The sequence below is a fragment of the Papio anubis genome, chromosome 11 (assembly GCF_008728515.1).
Source record: "Papio anubis isolate 15944 chromosome 11, Panubis1.0, whole genome shotgun sequence".
NCBI lineage: Eukaryota > Metazoa > Chordata > Mammalia > Primates > Cercopithecidae > Papio > Papio anubis.
The window spans coordinates 103,736,898-103,756,725 of record NC_044986.1 but is presented as its reverse complement, the minus strand read 5'-3'; the positions used below and the strand labels follow the sequence as shown (position 1 = coordinate 103,756,725).

Sequence of the window (19,828 nt, the reverse complement as noted above, 5' to 3'; positions counted from 1 at the left end):
GAAATTGTAGTTTCTGATGGAGGAACATTTAAAGTTGACAACTGTCATTGAAACAACTGGCATATAGTTTTCAGAGACAAGCTAGAAACCAGTGATAGACTAAGTACTTCAATTTTGTTAAAAGACACTGGGTAGAGGGTTCAAGTTAAGTAAGATAGGGAAGTCTGGTTTTCCAGGTAAAGGTTCTCTCTCCTTTTCTGTTGGAGATGTCATTCATCAACATAATGAAGCCTAAATTTAAAAGACTAAGACCAAATGTTTACAAATCACATAAAAGTGAGGAAACAGCAAAATCAGTAGTCATAAGGAGAAAGCCAGGGAAGACAGGACATTTATCACATCCTTTCCTTATCTGTTTTCTTCATTGAGTCTCTGAGTGCTCTTTAAATGCATTAGTATTGTGTAATTAAGTGCATGAACATAGTTCTCATGCTCCTCCAGGAATCTTGAAACCAGGAATGCCAGGTATATAACAGCGGGTTACAAAGGAAAACACCGATTCATAAATCAGTGTTTTACTGTCAGTGCAGTGTTAAATGTCAATGCATCTTAAGTTTTGCATTGACATTCTTGTTTTGATCGGATTCTACAATGTCACGTGTGAGATTTCTCGGGACCGTCGAAGCTCAGACAACTCCAGGGCTGCAGTTTACTCGTCTGGCCGCACTCGAACCAGGCTCCCTTGGCGCGTGGGGCTCTCCCGGCGCTCGGTCCCGACCCATGCCGCAGTCAGGACACCTCGCCGATCTGGGGTCGCTTTGTAAAGAGCTCCGACCTCCAGGCGGTGGAGGGACACTCGACGGCGCGCGACGTCCCAGCGGCTCCGCGAGCCTGGCGCGCTGAGAGTCCCTGCAGTCCGAGTCCTCCAGCTCGGGCGTCTTCGCGTTGCCGCCACGCGCAGTGAGCACGGGCACCGCGACCATGACGTCACGCCCGGGACTGGCCGTTGCCACAAGACGGCCGCATTCCGGTTCCGGTAGGTTGCCCGGGAGACGCTAGTACACAGAGAAGAGGCTCCCGTCGGAGGCCGAGTCGTCGCCAAGATTGCCCCCTGGGCTGACTCGCAGGCCGAGCCGCTTCCCCGCAGAGCTCAAGGAGGGGAGACCGTGGCGGGGGCGTCATGAGTCAGAGGCAGGTGCTGAAAGGTAGGGCCGGGGTGGGCAGGCGCCTTGACGGGCTGGCAGCTAGGAGACCCGGGTGCGGCGGGGTCCACCGACTCTCTCTCCCGCAGTGTTTGAGCAATATCAGAAGGCCAGGACAGAGTTCGTGCAGATGGTGGCGGAGCTGGCGACCAGACCCCAAAACATCCAGACGCTGCAGAACGCGGGTGAGCCTGGAGCCCGAACCCGCGTCGTCCCCTATCACCGGCCTCGCCCTGCGCATGGAGTCCCCGACGCCTCCGCCCCTCTCCCCTGCCCGTGGAGCTCTTGGGGAGCCGCAGGGTGGGAACGGGAGTTCGCAAAAGCATCCATTCTTTTCAGCGGGTCTTTGGGGTTCAGGCCGAGAGGGTGAAGCTTCCAGATGGGTGTGGGAGGTACCCGATGTCACTATTTCCATCTTCATTGCACACAGGCAAGTGTCAGGTTGAAAGTCGAGGCCCTAGGAATTGCCTGGAAGTCATTTTACGTGAATGGGACTCTACCCTAATGAGACCCATTATATCCAAGTGCCATTTTGCGTGTCACCCTGCCTTTGATCACCTTCGACTTCCTCACCGCAAAGCAATTCCAGTGGTTTACACGTGATTTCTCGTCTTGCTTTAGTGAAAAAGGAATGATATGCTTAAATTTTTTCTAAGAAATTCAAAGTAGATAGAGACCAGACTTTGCGAAATCCTTGTGGCGCGTTCATTGTAGTCCTCAGTCCAAACTCTTGCAGATGTGAGAGGGGGAGAGAGAGGGAGAGAGATCTTCTTATCTCATAACATAAACTGATAAGAGAAAGATGGTTCTTCTTCTTCTTCTTCTTTTTTTTTTTTTGGATGATTCTACCATCATCTGAACTGTAAGGTAGCATTTTATCACTACTGTGTCATGAGAAGTCTTCAATTTATAGGATGTGATCTTTAACACATAATTTTAAAAATTAAGAACATATTGATATTAAGAATACTTAAGGTGTAATGATTACTCTGGGTTTCTTTGAGGGGAATTACTACTGCACCTATGTGATACTTCGTTTTGTCACTAGGATTTTTGACATTCATTCCTTGTGTGTTTTTATTGGGGGGCATGTATTTACAATAAAGTGTATTTTATAATCTAAAAGCATTTTAGTTTGAGATAATTGTAGATTCACAACTGTGAGGGATAATACAGAGTGATCCCGTGTACCCTTTACTCAATTGTCCACAATGGTAACATTTTTCAAAACTGTAGTGCAATATCACAAGGAGGACATTGACATTGATAAAAATTCATTGATCTTATTTAGGTTTCCTCCTTTTAATTGTTCGTGTGTGTGTGTGTGTTTTGTCCTATAGAATTTTATTCCATATGTATCCACCACCAGCACAGTCAAGATACAGAACACTTTCATAATCACAAGGATCCTCTCTGTTACTCTTTTATAGCCACACACACCTCCTGCTGTCCCTAACCCTGGGCAAACACTAATCTGTTCTCCATTTCTAAAATTTTGTATTTCAGAATTGATAATCCTTTGTTCTATAGTTGTTTTATATGGGTTAATTTTCTGTATTCTGTGTGTATGTGTGTGCACTCGTACTCCTCAAGGTACCCAGAACAATACCGGGCACACAGTATTTCATATACACAGACTAACACAGACTAAGGTATTAGAATATGTTACATTTTAGAAGTGAATTTAAAAGTACATTTTAAAGTGTAAACTTTTAAAGTTTTTTCTCTCAGTCACTCTCAATGGCCTTTGTGAATGGACACTTACTACTTAACAAAGATTTACTTTCTGGACAATATGAATAGGGCCAAACTAAAACTTTTAAAATAGGAAAATAATTGCTATTATTTTTAAATTTTAATACTGAGATGTTAAAGTATACATTTAAGATATGGAGTATAATGTTTTAGTTAGTAGTGACAGGTTAGCTCCTCCCATAAGAGTGCAATGTAGAGTTCACAATGGAATTTAATCCAAACTGACAGTGTAAGTGGCTTAGATATAAGATTCTACACTTATGGTCTGGCTTAGGAAAGACAAATATGAAAGGAATATAACTTTATGTTTTGAAATTCTCTGCACTTGACTAATATCTGGGTAGCATGCTAAAATGTTTCTTTTCCTGAGGAACTTACTTTTAACATATTTCATGTTATCTAGATTCAATTCAAGCATTCCTTTAGCAATTTTAGAGACAATGAATATTTCAATGTATTTATTCTTTTGATTAAAAAATAACCTGTAAGCTTTGTTATGAAAACTTTTCTTTCTTTCTTTTTTTTTTTTCTTTGAGACAGAGTCTTGCTCTGTTGCCAGGCTGGAGTGCAGTGGCATGATCTCGGCTCACTACAACCTCCACCTCCCAGGTTCAAGCGATTTTCCTGCCTCAGCCTCCTGAGTAGCTGGGACTACAGGTGTGCACCACTACGCCCAGCTAATTTTTGTATTTTTAGTAGAGACAGGGTTTCACCATGTTGGCCAGGATGGTCTCGATCTCTTGACCTCATGATCCACCCGCCTTGGTCTCCCAAAGTGCTGGGATTACAGGCGTGAGCCACCTTGCCCGGCCAGGCCAGTTTTCTTTCTTAATAGTCAATTAACCATTCAAATGATTTTGTTCTTTTAAAAAATTACAATGGATTTAAAAGTGCTTTAGAATGAGCCTCAGTATGTATAAATCAATTCTACATTGTGATCAACCATTTTTTCAGTCAAATGCCTTCATTTTGGTAGCTTAAGATACCAATGCATTTTACTCCTGACTTTGACATACTGTCTACATATCTAGGAAGATTTTGTTTGTTTTCTCACTTTTCCCTCCAATATGCTAAGTAAATATATATCATGGATCCAAGATAATATAAAAAATATTTTCCATATAGGCATCATGATCAAACCAGTAATTCCCTCATTAAGAATATTTCAAATTATTCTATGTGAAAGGAATATTAAAGGTGAAAATTGTCAGTGGAGTATTTATTTCAAGTCTCTGATCTTTTTTATTGTGTTTTTGATATGCTAATAAGAGAATCTGCCTTATTAAATATGTCCAAAGTAATTGCCAAAGCAGACAAAGTATGTTGCAAGATCTTTTCTTCAGAGTTATTTGCAAAACAGTAAGTTTGATTTCTTTCTTTTTTTGTTTTTTGTTTGTTTGTTTTTGAGACAGGGTTTCACTCTGTCGCCCAGACTGGAGTGCAGTGGCACTATCACGGCTCAGTGCAACCTTTGCCTCTCAGGCTCAAGTGATTCTCCTGCCTCAGCCTCCTGAGTAGCTGGGATTATGGGTGTGTGCCACCACGTGCCTGGCTAATTTTTGTATTTAATTTTTTTTTTTTTTTTAGTAGAGAAGGGGTTTTACCATGTTGGCCAGGCTGGTCTTGAACTCCTGACCTCAAATGATCCACCCGCGTCAGCCTCCCAAAATGCTGGGATTACAGGCGTGAGCCACCATGCCTGGGCACTAAGTTTGATTTCTAAGCAAAATTATTACTAGAAAGAACTGTGTACAAAGCATCTATAACCTTGAGGTGTTTTTTTTTCCTCACTGAGGTTTTATTCCTTCTAAATTAAAAGAACACATATGAACGATTAAAAAGTTTAATGTCTGTTATAAAATTTCTTTATGTACTCTCAAATTCTGTATTCGAACCATTACCTCTTGCAGCTATTTAAAAACAAATTTTGATACTTCCCCTGTCTGAATAATTAGTAACACATGACTGTAATAGTAGAGACAATACATTGTTGCTTCTACCAAATGTAAAATTTCAGCAATTGGAAGTGTTTTGTTAGTTATAAAATATAAAAAACATGTTTTGTGGCTTATTGGAATACCAGGCCACTTTTAGTTCTGTTTAGGAGGTCTTTCGAAATACACTAATAAAAGCTCCAAGAAAATGACTTTTAAACTTAGCTGTATAAAATAAACTTTTCCTGAACCAGCTATTTATATAAGTGGGGTAAAGTTTAAAATATTACTCAAAATTTCACATATTACAACCTATAGTAAAACACAGCAAATCAGTAGTTATGAACATTTTCAGAAGAGTAGGAATAAATAAGTTTGTATAACACTTTACATGTGCACCTGTATGAAGCTAATTTTCAGATTGAGTCAATTTAATGGGTTCAGCATTCAAGAAAATAAGTCAAATATGTTGTTGACATAAAGTAATTTTAGATTACATGTATCTGGAGCAGGATAAAAGCTCCAGATTAACTATCTAGTGCCCCTTAATATGCTATGAGAAGGAAAAACCCTGAGTAAGCATTTATCATGTATTTAAGACATACCTTGATATGTACATGTGTTATGATCCTCTTACAAACCTGCTGTTTCAAAGGATGTTGAAACAAAAGAAAATTAACAAAGCAACTACAAAAAATTAAACCAATCATGCTATTTAAGTTTGACTTTTTTTTTTTTTTTGCTATAAAAGGAGTCTTAGCAGTTGTGAATGTGAACGATAATTAACTCAAAACACTAACTTCTTTTTAAAAGATAGGGATAGAGAGGTTTGTTACATATGCTTAAGTGGAAAATATGCCAGGGAACTATACACATTCTGATTTTGTATGCACCAAACAATATGTTCTAAAAACAAAAGCTTAAGTCAGAGTTTTATTCAGTGTTCCAAACCACTGTTCCTACATGGGCATTGATCTGTTTTGTTAGCTAAGCACTGGTACATAGTAGAAAATAATAGTCAGGGTTAGGCTCTCACTGTTTCCTTAGAAAAAAAATGGACAATTAAAAAAAAATCCAAGCTGGCCGGGCGCGGTGGCTCAAGCCTGTAATCCCAGCACTTTGGGAGGCCGAGACGGGCGGATCACGAGGTCAGGAGATCGAGACCATCCTGGCTAACACAGTGAAACCCCGTCTCTACTAAAAAATACAAAAAAAACTAGCTGGGCGAGGTGGCGGGCGCCTGTAGTCCCGGGTACTCGGGGAGGCTGAGGCAGGAGAATGGCGTGAACCCAGGAGGCGGAGCTTGCAGTGAGCTGAGATCCGGCCACTGCACTCCAGCCTAGGCAAGAGAGCCAGACTCCGCCTCAAAAAAAAAAAAAAAAAAAAAAATCCAAGCTGTAGATGAGCCTATAGGAAAGGTGAGGCTTACAAATAGCAAATTTCGTAGGTTAAATTTTACAGATTAAAGTTTTGATATTTTCAAAAGTTTTTGAAAAGTTATTTAGGTATGCCATAATCCTACTTTACATTTGAATGAGGTTTCAGGACCTTTGCACTTCTGCCTGGAATCTTTCCCTATACTTATTTGAGTAACTAATTTCTACTCAGTCTTTATGGCTCTGTTTTGGTGCTGATTCCTCAAGGAAATCTTGCCTGAACCCTCATAGTAAATTAAATCGCTCGATTTATGCTACCCTTGCTCCCAGTATTTCTGTTTTCCCTACTAACCCCACTAACCCCATTATGCTATGCATAAATTCCATGCATAGCAAAATCAAAATGATTAAATAGGATGAAGGAAGGAGTAGCTGAATGAGGAAGAAACGTTTTTTGAAGTAGTAATTGTTTTCACATCCACAGGTTGGATAATTGTTCTCTTCACAAAGTGAGTTAGGGCCCAAACTGGAACTAGAACTCATTTTTAATACTGCCTCATTTTGTGCTCTTTCTACCTTAACTTGTATGTATTAGTAAACTATTTTATGTGATTCTAGGAATTCCTAATAAACCTTGGTTTTAACTGTTGAAACAAGTGCTGTCTTTAGGTATTTGAGTACCAATGGCTGTCCAATAACTGGGAAATTTGGTAGTTTTGGAGGTCTCCTTGAGGACTATTGTGGGAGTTTGAGTGGAGGCCAGATACAGAAGGCTAACTTTAATTGATAAATTCCTGCAGGTTTGAGGGAGTGGGAGTAGTATTTAGTGTTTAAGCTGGCCTCAGAACTCCAGAGGGCCTTTAGGCTTCCTTGGGCTTCTAATTAGAATCTTATCAAACCAGGAGCTCTTTAAATGTACCCAGAGGAAAGTTTGTAATCCACCGGAAGTTGGGGACCAAGGTAGTCCTGCAGAGACTACCTTGGACTGAGACCCTGTCTGCATGAAGTGCAGGCTAGAGGAGAATTTTTCAGAGCCCTGGGCCGTCAGCTGCCTGTGACTCACTGACTGCTCTCCTGGACTTTTGAGAATACCCAGGGGTAGAATACAGTGAAGTGAGAGGCATTTGGTGTTTGTTGATTGATTGATGTGAGTATATACTTAACATTTCTTGCTTTTTAATCATGCTTTGTGTGAAGTACTTTTTGTTCATGGGGGCAGAACTTTGGGATTTCTATTGAGTGGTTGTACTGGCCTTAGGAGAAATTCAGGGCTACATCTTGAGAAAAAATTTGGCCTTGTCTTGTAGTGGGTGGAATGGCCTGTGCGAATACAAGTCAGGCCTCCCTAATTTTCAAAGTTAAATCTTGATTTTCCCATATACTCCATGCTTTCTTTCATAAGGATGGCTCAATTTGAAATTTATTGTTTATTCAGTTTCTGTTAAAAGTCTTGCTGAAAACAAGTGATACATGTGTGCGCGCGCGTGTGTGTGTCTAAATGAAATGATCTCTATTCACTTTTCTAAATATTCTGTGTTCTATACCTGTGTCAAGTTAGAATCACTATTAAAGTATATTCATAGGCTAGATTATATTAGTTTCCCATATAAATGTCTTTGTAGACTTAGTTTAATAATATATCCCCCTTTTTTTAAAAAATTGAGGGATTATTTTAAGAAATAGATGCTTAGATTTTCCAGTAGCTGCTATAAATCTGTGAAGACATTGTCTATCTTGTTAAATTTGTAATATGAAGATATAATTATATATTAAACAAATATTTATGTTTTTGAGATGGAGTTTCACTCTTGTCACCCAGGCTGGAATGCAATGGTGCGATCTCTGCTCACTGCAACCTCCACCTCCCGGGTTCAAGTGATTCTCCTGCCTCAGCCTTCCTAGTAGCTTGGATTACAGGCATGTGCCACCACACCCGGCTAATTTTTGTATTTTTAGTAGAGATGGGGTTTCACCAGGCTGGTGTTGAACTCCTGACCTCAGGTGATCTGCCCGCCTGGGCCTCCCAAAGTGCTGGGATTGCAGGCGTGAGCCACCACACCCGGCAACAAAATATTTATTAAGTATTACATGGTATAGGTATAATATATAATATATAGGTGCTAGATATGAAATCTCAGGAAAAACGTTCCTGCTTATTTTTATTTCACAAAATGTTTTCCTTTTTACTTTTGCTGTCAGGAAACAGTGCTCTGTTCAGAACTCAGTTACAGCAGCTATCTTTAACCTACATTTCTGATAAAATATCAGTTCTCCTCCCCACTACATAGGGGAGATGGTACTGTGTACGTACCTTTGTATACATATATTAATATTTTGGAGTAAACTATTTCAAATATTTTAGAGTAGTGAAGTGTGAGTAAAATAAAACATTAATTCTATCTAAAGATAGATTTTTCAAACTGATTGCTTTCCATACATTTTCTCTTGACATGTTACCCATGAAAACTCTTGGAGCAGATAATCCTGTTAGTACTGTCCTGTTTATTCTCTGTGCTGCCCCATTCCTGATTTCAGTCTTCTGCAAACAGATGGATGTAATTAGGTATTTACTGTAAAAGAGAAAACACATTAGTAAAAGAAGACAGGACTAATTCAACATTGGCAGCTTTCTAAAAAGACTTTCAAATTAAAATAGAGTTTTGTCTACATGGTATGGGGTGATTTTAGGTGAGGAAACAGTTTGAATGATCCACTTGAGTTCCTTAAAGCTTTATGAATTTATGTTAATAGTGCTATGTACGTACCTGACTTCTTGTATCTAAAAAGAAAATAACTGTGAACACAATATTACCGATTTTGCTTTTATTTTAACTAAAATTTACCAGAAAAGAGAGAAAATTGCACATTAATTTTCACAGCTGGTTTATTCATTATTCAATTAACATTTATTGAGTGTACAAGTGCCAGATGGATGTTTAGATGCTGACCCTGCAAAAATAGGAGGCATAGTCCCTGTGCTTAAGTGGCTTATTTGCTAATGGAGAGACATATAAATAGATTATTGTTTATTCGAAGGGCACCTTACTCAAGATTTGGGAATGAGGGATATTGTTCAAGGGAGACATCTAGGAGGAGGTATATAATCACACAGATACTGTGCTGAATTTCCTGGGAGTTAGCCAGATGAAATGGCATTCAGGTAGAGGGACCATTATGTGTAAAGGCACGAAGACAAGAGAAAAGGTTGTGCCGATGGAAAAGGCCGATGTTTGGTATGACTGGAGCTCAGGATAATAGGGCAAGGAGAGGAGAGTCAGTCATGGTTGGAGAAGAAACAAGCCTAATTATGAAGGGCCTCATACGAAGTTTAGATTTCTCCTGAAATTGATGGAAAGCCATTGAAGTGTTTTAATTGGGAGAATCATGGGATCCACTTTGTGTTTTAGAAAGGCAATTTTAGCAGTGTTTTGGAGAGTAGATAGGAGGGGGTTAAATCAGGATCAGGAGAGTGGGTGCTCATTTTTGCTATAGCAGTCATGTTGGATAAGACATATTAAAGAGGTAACATCTGCAGGACTCAGTGACTCAGGAGTAGGGGTTGGGGCAGGTAAGGTGAGAGATTACTTCAAGATGACTCCTGGACTTCTGGTTGCTTGGACACATTAGCACCATTCATCTGTAGAGAAAGGATGCAAAGAGCAGAGAGAAATGGTGATTTTACTCTTCAGTGGTTGAAGCGTGTCTGGGATATCCATGCGTCAGTGACTATGGTGATGTACAGTGCTAGAGCTCAGGAGAGAGATAGCTGGAAAGAAAGATTTGGATATGTGGAACTAACATGTTCATTTGAAAAGTATAGTAAAAGCCCATTTTATATTTCCTCATGTAATTGTAAATATGTTAAGTTCCAGTCATTTTATCTAGAGTATAATGCAAATCCAACTTTGCATAGCTTTCATGTTCTAAATCTCACTCAGTTGAGAATCTCACAGACAGATAGTGATGGCTGGGACCTAATCAAGAGACAGCTGGCCAGGCGCGGTGGCTCACGCCTGTAATCCCAGCATTTTGGGAGGCCAAGGTGAGTGGATCACCTGAGGTTAGGAGTTCGAGACCAGCCTGGCCACCGTGGTAAAACCCCATCTCTACTAAAAATACAAAAATTAGCCAGATGTGTTTGGCGCGTATAATCCCAGCTACTCGGGAGGCTGAGGCTCCTGGGAGGCGGAGGTTGTAGTGAGTTGAGATCGTGCCACTGCACTCCAGCCTGGGTGACAGAGTAAGACTCCATCTCGAAAAAAAAAGAAAAGAGTCAGACAGTTGCACTGAAAAAATGAATTAAATTTTGGTTTCATACAGTACCAATGGAAGACAGTTATGATTAATGCTAATGGTAGAAATAATATGAATTCAACAGACTATACCCTTTGGTATACGTTCCAAACCTGGCTCATAGGCCAGTTTTTCTTGGCAAATGGGCTGTAATAGACAGCAGGGAGGAGAAACGGGAGAGCATAGACTCGAGCCATGAAGAGCATCTACCTCACTGGATTGTAATGTGGGTTACATGGGTTACTATTTGTAAATTTCTTAGAGAGGTACCTGGTACATGGGAAATGCTATATAAGTGTTTGCTAAATAAGTGAATGAATTTATGATGTGCTGGTCCCCATCCCATCTTCCTCTCAGCCTTTCCCACTCAAAATGATATATCAGGTATGGTAGTCCTTTCCTCACAAACAACTGAATCAACACTGAATCACCAAACAAAACTTGGAAGATACTATAGCTAATGAGAATAAATTTCAAAGGAGAAAATAGATTATTCTTGCTCATAATAGTTTCTTGAATTATTTACTATTACAATTGAATTCTATGTAAAAAGGCCATACTTTTTGTGATTCACTCTGACACTTTAAATAAATTACAGGACTTTTTGTGTGTTATAAGGGATAATGCCCTAAATCACAATTGACTTTATATCTGAAGAAGTATTTCAAGAAAACAAGGCAAATAGATATGTGATACCAAAATCTGTGATTTCTTAATCAAATGCAGGAACAATGGCCAGAGGTAGATAATCAATAAAGGCTGGAAGAAACCAAATCAAGGCCTGAAAATTCTTATTCTAAAAACAGGCAGGGGAGGAACACAAATAATTTTAAGTAAAAAATGACCAGCGAAGGAAATGAGATCATGTTATACAATTCATCAGTGTTGTGAAACTTGGTTCGGTAAAAATTGTCATATAAATATCATAATTTGTTATAGAAATATTTAAAAATGTATTAGAGTAAGGTTGGTAAGTATAATTAGACTTACACTGTAACAGGAGAATATGTAATGGTTGTAGTAGTAAAACCAAAGTGGATGATGGTTTCTAGGTCCATTACCACAAGTGTTGGGCTAGCTGTATATTGAGAACAAATTACAAATTACCTATGCTAGGTCACTTGAAGAATAGAAAAGAAGTTTAAAACATAAGCTCTGGCCTAGAGAGGTTTATTATTTTACTCGGGATATAAGACATTTATTCACACAAACTGGAGAACCATATAACATGCTGTGTCAAGGATGGCTGCTGTGCTGTGCTTTGCACAACTTCAGGGGTGCCATTTATATCAATCTATGTGAATGGCATTCCTTGGATTTGTGCAGTGCACATCCGGCACAGCTATACATGGTGGACCTGGAATTATTCAAAGTTTTCATTTTTATTAATTTCCCTGAGAGTAAGTGGGGCAAACAGTAAAGCTCCCCAGTGACTTTCCATTCCCCTTAAAATAAAATCAGAAAATCTTAGCTGGGCCTACAGCCAAATTTGATCTGACCCCAAGTAAACTTCCTAGCTGCCTCACTCCTCCCATTTTATGTTTCAAGCCAGTATGAATTTATTGAGGCTTCTTCAACAGTGGGCAACAACCGTACATCCTTTGACCAAAGCAGAAACTTGGAAATACCACTGATTCCTTTCCAATAATCAGTTTGTCTTCTGAATATCTCCTTAGACCTTTCACTTTCACCTTTCCTTTTGCCATTACCATTCTCCAGGCTATCTTCATATCTGGCTCAGTAGCTATGATAGTTTCCTAAGTGGTCTTCCCTGCCTCTCATCTTGTCCCTTGTCATCCTTTTTCCCCACTGTAATCAGAGTGATCCTTCTTTACAAACTGTGATTTTGATCCTGTTGCTGCACTGACATCAATGTTCAGATAAAGTTCAAAATACTTAAAATAGTTTATTGGATACTTCAGGACTTTTGTCTCTATTTATCTCTTAGCCTTCTTTCTCCAGCTTCCTGTCTCCCTTCTTGCACTATAGTCACACTGCATTCTCAGTTTTGTCAACATATCAAACTGTTTTTGCTCTTTGTTTATATAGTTCCTTCTGGGTGCGATACTCTTCGATCCTTCCTCTCTCCATCCCCTCCAAGTTTTTCAGCAGGGAGGTAAAGTCTGCCTGAGAGCCTTCAGATCTCATCTTCAGTGTCATTACCCCTGTGTTGCTTTCCCATGGGGAATTATTTCTTAAGTTATTTACTATTACAATTGAATTCTATGTAAAAAGGTCATACTTTTTGTGATTCATTCTGACACTTTAAATAAATTACAGGACTTTTTGTGTATTATAAGGGATAACACCCTAAATCACAATTGACTTTATGTCTGAAGAAGTATTTCAAGAAAACAAGGCAAATAGATATGTGATACCAAAATCTGTGATTTCTTAATCAAATGCAGGAACAATGGCCAGAGGTATATAATCAATAAAGGCTGGAAGAAACCAAATCAACCAGTTCAAGAATTCCCCAGGGGCCATTGAACTTTTAATAGTTTTTCATTACAATGGATGGTATTAATTAATGAGTCATTCACTAATAATAAAATTATGTTGATGAAAATATAGTAAATTTAGGGAACTGATTTCTTTAGCATTTTTATTTATCAAGCACTTGATGGTGTTTATTTTGTTCTAATCTTCCTAGCACCTTAGAAATTTTTTTTTTTTTTTTTTTTTTGAGACGGAGTCTTGCTCTGTCACCCAGGCGGGAGTGCAGTGGCTGGATCTCAGCTCACTGCAAGCTCTGCCTCCCGGGTTCACGCCATTCTCCTGCCTCAGCCTCCAGAGTAGCTGGGACTACAGGCGCCCGCCACCTCGCCCGGCGAGTTTTTTGTATTTTTCAGTAGAGATGGGGTTTCACAGTGTTAGCCAGGATGGTCTTGATCTCCTGACCTCGTGATCCACCCGTCTCGGCCTCCCAAAGTGCTGGGATTACAGGCTTGAGCCACTGCACCCGGCCTAGAAATTTTATCTAATTCTTACAATAACTGTGTGAGTAGTCCTAGAATTTGAGGGAACTGAGGCACAGAGATGTTAAGTAGTCTTGCCAAGGTCCCTCAGCTAAGAAGTGGCAGAGTCCAGATTTAAACCTAATTAGTTTTCCTCTAGATTAATGCTTTTAACCACCTTACTCTGTTGTCTCTCAACATGGGCAGTCATGTAAGCTTCCTTCTGTTTGTAAAGCATGAAGTTTCTATTATATTCTTTCTTATTGGACCCCAGAAAGAATGCCTGAGTCAGATGGTAATATTGACAGTGAAAGGTGAATCCTTTACTGTGTAATTGGTTAATTTTGTGCAAAAATCACTTGTTGTAAAACTTGAATGAACTGTAGTAGCAGTTTCATAGTAAGTGGTTGCATAGAATGTAGCTTTAGATTAAAATGAAGCATATTATTGGAATTTGAATTTTTAAAGCTTTGTAAAATTTATAGTAACAAATATCTAACATATTTTATAACTTTATGATTGGTTTTTTTTGAGATGGAGTCTCATTCACTCTGTCACCCAGGTTGGAGTGCAGTGGCACCGTCTCTGCCCACTGCAACCTCCACCTCCCCGGTTCAAGTGATTCTCCTGCCTCAGCCTCCTGAAGTGCTGGGATTAAAGGTATGAGCCACAGCACCCAGCTGGGTATGGAGTTTCTGTTAGGGATAATGAAAAAGTTCTGGACATGGATAGTGGTGGTGGTTGCACAACACTGTAAATGTACTCAATGCCACTTAATTGTACACTTAAAATGGTTTAATTGATAAATTTTGTTATGTATATTTTGCCATGATAAAAAAAATTAACAAAGCAGGTTAGAGGTAACCAGGGCAACAAGATAACTTTACTATGACATAAGTGGACTGAAGGCCCAGTTTGCAGACACTGTTTGTTTTATTTTTCATTTAACTTTTATTTTGAGTTCAGGGGTACATGTGCAGATTTGTTACATAGGTAAACTTGTTGGGGGCAATACTTGTTTTTAAAGGAACAAAGTTGCAATGTTAAATGTCTTTGTAAAACAGCAGACTGAGTTAATATGTATATAAATTATATGCTTGAAATATAAGAATGAATGAGGTGTTTTTTGTCATTGGAAAAACTTGACATTTTCTTCCTGATGATTTCTATATGTCACTGGTATGCAAAATAAAATAATTTGGCCTGCATTGTGTTATAACAAATTAAATGAAAAAGTTGTGATTGTTTTGAGGGTATTTTATAATCTCCTTCACTAGACTATTGGTTTCTTGACAGTAGGTGTCAAGAAACCTTAAGTCATATATTATTCCTATTGCTTGCTGCATGGTTAGCCCTGATATCTTTTTTGAATGAATGACTGTGGACAGGATCAGTGTGACTATTTGTTTGTTTGTTTGTTTTTGAGTGGCTTCTTGTTTTTGTTGTTTTCATAACTGGATTGCAATGTGGGAATTAAAAGCAGTGTTTTCAGGCCAGGTATGGTGGCTCACACCTGTAATCCCAATACTTTGGGAGTCCAGGAGTTCAAGACCAGCCAGGGCAACATGGCAAAACCATGTCTCAAACAAAACAAAACAAAGCAAAACAAAACAAAAACAAAAGTAGTGTTTTCAGTATAGCACTAGAATAAGAAAAATAGACAAGAACTCAAAGCTATAAATTATGTATATAGGAGCATTGTAAAGATTTATCTTTAAGTTAAATTTCAAAAATATTTTCACATACTTTCATCAGTTTTCATAGAGCAGACAATTGTTTTTATAGATAATTGAGTTTAATATGTGAATTGTTATTTTTAGTATTGAATATAATATTACATAGTATATGTTGAGTCCTTTAGCTGAACCCCAGTGATGTCATTTGCTCCATACTAGAGGCCTTGTTTATCAGATATTGTGGCAACTATTCAGACTACTTTAATTTGTGAACTGTAAATTTCCATGCATTCACTCACCATGGATTTCTGGCTACTCCACGACAGGCAGCACGTAAGAAAATTCTTTATCTCTCCTTCCTTCCCTTCCTCTTCCTTCCTTCCTTCCTTCCTTCCTTCCTTCCTCCCTCCCTCCCTCCCTCCCTCCTTCCTTCCTTCCTTCCTTCCATTGTCACCATTTTGCAGTTTCCTTGAATATTTATCTGTATTTTTAAGAGGAACTTGTAGTTAGAATAACAAAGTCTCCATGTTTAATATGTGTAAGAGGTAAAAACATGTCTCTTTAGAGGAAGAGAAGCATATGGGGACTGATAATTATGAAACACTAAGAGGCAATTTAAGGACTAGAAATTTGGGATACTATTTTTGAGAATTTATTTTCTTCTCCAATAAAAATGACCTTATTGAAGGTCATTTGTTGAATAAGGTTATTCCAACAGATATTTCAAATGGACACTTTAGCTTTTATTTACATAAATTTGTAGATTTAAAATTTTTTCAGAATTCTCACTGTGCTACTGTCTAAACTAAACAATATAGGAAAATTATAATAGAGCAGAAACATTTCACATATAAGCCTAACTTTGACATTGGATATAGAAATAGAAGGAAGAGAATTATAAGTCATTTTATTGGCCTTATATTATATTTAATGAGCCAGATGCAATATAAACATGGAGAAAATATATAATAAAGAGAATTCCAGCCAGGTGTGGGGGCTCAGGCCTGTAATCCCAGCACTTTGGGAGGCCAAGGTGGGTAAATCACTTGAGCTCAGGAGTTTTGAGACCAGCTTGGCCAACATGGGGAAGCCCCGTCTCTACTAAAAATACAAAAATTGGCTGGGCATGGTGGTGCATCCCTGTAATCTCAGCTACTTAAAAGGCTGAGGCAGAAGAATCACTGGAACCTGGGAGGCAGAGATTGCAGTGGGCCAAGATGGTACCAGCCTGGGTGACAGAGTAAGTGAGACTCCATCTCAAAAGAAAAAACAAATACTCCCTTGGGTATATGGAATAGTTAATACCTTTTTGAGAGGGCAAAATATTTTACTTCCTAATTATAAACTAAAATGTTTTAAAATTGGGAGATTTGTGGTAGATTAAATACTATAACAAACACTTATAATTAAGTATTAGAATGCCAGGTAAATTAATTCATTCTTAAATCCTTAATATGTGTTCACAGTTCTTTAGATTTAATTCAAAATATAATTCAATATGAAAAATTTCAAAAGATGATAAACCACTGCCTTTACATAAACATATCAAGTGGGCAAATACATATATATATCCCCAAAAACAAAATAAAAAGCCCAGAATAATCAGGAAAAAATAACATGAAACTTAATTGTGATTCTTTAAAGCTATTCTAAGCATACTTTTTTTTTTTTACCTCATTCATGCATTTATTATGAAACTTTAAATATATGTTAACAAATTTAGATTTTCTTTTTTAGAGTATTGACTTATTTTAATTATAATAGTGCATATTTGTTATAAAAAATATGAAGTAAGGCCAGGCACAGTGGCTCATGCCTATAATTCCAGCACTGTGGGAGGCCAAGATGGGAGGTTCTCTTGAGCCCAGGAGTTTGAGACCAACCTGGGCAACATAGTGAGACCTCCATCTCTACAAAAAATTAAAAAAATTAGCCAGGTATGGTGCACTCAGTTATTTGTAAGGCTGAGTGGGAGGACTGCTTGAACCTGAGAGGTTGAGGCTGCAGTGAGCCATGATTGCACCACTGCACTACAGCCTAGGCAACAGAGCAAAGCTATGATTCAAAAAAAAACAAAAAACCAAAAAACAAAAAATGAAAACGTGTAATGCTTGATGATAATGACAACACAATGTCAGGCCAAACCCTGTGCCCAATTCAAAAATGGTCACAGGGCTTGGCCTGACATTTCTTCAAAGAAGATGTACAAATGGCCAATGAGCAGATAAGATGCTCAACATTATCAGTGCTATGGAAATGCAAATCAAAATCACAGTGAGACACTACCTCATCCACATTCGGATGGTTGTTATTTATTTATTTATTTATTTATTTGAGATGGAGCCTAGCTCTGTCACCCAGGCTGGAGTGCAGTGGCACGATCTCGGCTTACTGCAAGCTCCACCTCCTGGGTTCACGCCATTCTCCTGCCTCAGCCTCTCGAGTAGCTGGAACTGCAGGCGCCCGCCACCATGCCCGGCTAATTATTTTTGTATTTTTAGTAGAGACGGGGTTTCACTGTGTTAGCCAGTATGGTCTCGATCTCCTGACCTCGTGATCCGCCTGCCTCGGCCTCCCAAAGTGCTGGGATTACAGGCGTGAGCCACCGCGCCCAGTCCGCTGTTATTTTTTTTTTTAATGGAAAATTACAAGTGCTGGTGAGGATGTAGAGAAATTGGAACCTTGGTACTTTACTGATGGGAATGTAAAGTGGCTGAGCTGCTGTGGAAAACAGTTTGGCAGTTAGTGGTGATGGTCACACATTGTGGGTGTACTTAACTCCACTGAACTGTAAACTTAAAAATGGTTAAAATGGTAATTTTTGTTTTATTTGTATTTTACCCAGTAAAAAACCAACAACAAAAATGAATCAAGTAATAAAGCAAACTACAAAGAGATGGACAATTGTTTTAAATCCACCTTTCCTGAAATAACCTATGTTATAACATTGAGTAGTCATGCTAATACCTTGTTCTGTGCTGTAAACTTTTGTTGTGAGATATTTCAGAAATTATCTCTAGCAAACAGTATAGATAATAATATATAAGCAACACCCATGAACACTGGATTTGTTGAACATGAGCTATGACCCAAGTGTGGGCAGGGGGCTCTGTGTGCTTGCAGTGCTAACCAGCCTTCGTGGTATTCACACCTGCAAAGGTGATAGAAGATGATCTAACCTAGTCAACTTAGGCACAAAACTAATGACTAAGTAAAATTGGAAACTAGGAAAATCCATAGGTCACATCATTAAATGTGTCTGTGATAAGCATTACTGCTCTCTGCTTACGTTATTTGCTAGTACTCTTTTATTTTAGTCTAATCCTAAGTGTTACTATAATGGCTTCTCAGCCTTTGGCTAAGATCAAGTGTTTAGATGTTACTGTAAAAGTTTTCTTTTTGTTCTATTTCAAATGTTTCTGCATATAATACTATAAAAGAATACTGGTAATATTTGCTTTTGTGTATAACTGGGATACGTTTTTAAAGAAAAGATTTAATGATATCTAATTGACTAGACTGGTGTAAATTAAAGTATAGAAAGTCAAGGGGTACTTTGTTATAGTTTGAATTCTGTCATTACCTTTCTTGTAATCTTAGACTAAAACAGCATCATTAAAACAGAAATAGCAGTTTACTCTTTTGCAGATTTTACAGTAAGGCAAAGTTAATAGAGCTGGAATATCCAGTATAATGACCACAATACAAATACTATTGGTATCTCTCTTCCCACCTCCTCAGTTTTCAATATGTGTTATTTAACAATTATCAATGAAAAATGTATGAAGTATATAACCTTGCTTCACCATTCATTAGTTGTGTGACAACCTTTCTTAGCTTCCATTTTCTCATCTGTAAAATAGACATAATAGTAGGGCCTGCTTCATAGTTTTGTTATAAAAGTTAAATGAATTATTATAGAAAAAAGTCCTTAGAACAGTGCTTATATATAATAAGTGCTTGATAAATATAAGCTACTTTTACTTTGTTGCTGTTGTGGTGATGATGATGATATACCTACTATGCATTCAACCCTTGGATGAATATGATGAGCACTAGTAATATGCTTCCTCATCTCCAAGACATTTATTTGGAGGTAATATGCAGGTGAGGCCTTGAAATGAGCCTTGAAAGATAAGATTTGCAAAGTCTGGGGGGAGCCCTATCTTTTCTGTGCTAGACATCATAGCATAGTCTACAACCTTTCTCTGCATGCCTCATGATAACCCTATCAGGTAATATAGACAGGACTTGCTGAATCAGGGATTGTTACCTAAATCCAAAGTCTTTCTTATTTCCATGCTGTACTGCATGTTTAATAATTATAGCTTGTATTATTCTGTGTCTTGGCCAGTTAGGTACTTCTAAATTTCCATTAGTTTTTAGTGAATAGTTTTGTTTTTACTAATTTTTTCCCTTTATTTTTACTGTCTGCATATATGCTGAATTGTATTTTTGCTTTTTAATTTTAATTTTTCTGATTTCTATTCTTTCATAATTTAACTCAGGTGTAATATCTTTGCTGAGAACTCTTCTTCTGGATGTGGTCCCAACAATTCAACAGACTGCTGCTTTGGCTCTTGGGAGACTGGCCAATTATAATGATGACCTAGCAGAAGCTGTTGTGAAGTGTGACATTCTTCCACAGCTTGTTTATTCATTGGCAGAACAGAATGTAAGAATTTTAAAAAACTA

At 38.2% G+C, this 19,828-nt stretch overlaps 1 protein-coding gene across 4 annotated transcripts in view; it reads left to right on the top strand.

Annotated features, from left to right (window-relative positions):
* Window positions 1–929: 929 nt before the first annotated feature.
* SPAG6 (sperm associated antigen 6) overlaps window positions 930–19,828 on the top strand; it is a 66,319-nt gene continuing 47,420 nt past the window's right edge. For 2 of the 4 annotated variants that reach the window (XM_003903457.3, XM_003903456.3), the window contains exons 1-3: window positions 930–1,145; window positions 1,232–1,327; window positions 19,642–19,808. In XM_003903457.3, coding sequence (XP_003903506.1) covers window positions 1,121–1,145; window positions 1,232–1,327; window positions 19,642–19,808 — 288 coding nt within the window. In that variant the 5' untranslated portion in view covers window positions 930–1,120. The remainder of the gene's footprint in view (window positions 1,146–1,231; window positions 1,328–19,641; window positions 19,809–19,828) is intronic. The other 2 variants (XM_009214081.3, XM_009214083.4) reach the window with 2 other exon arrangements.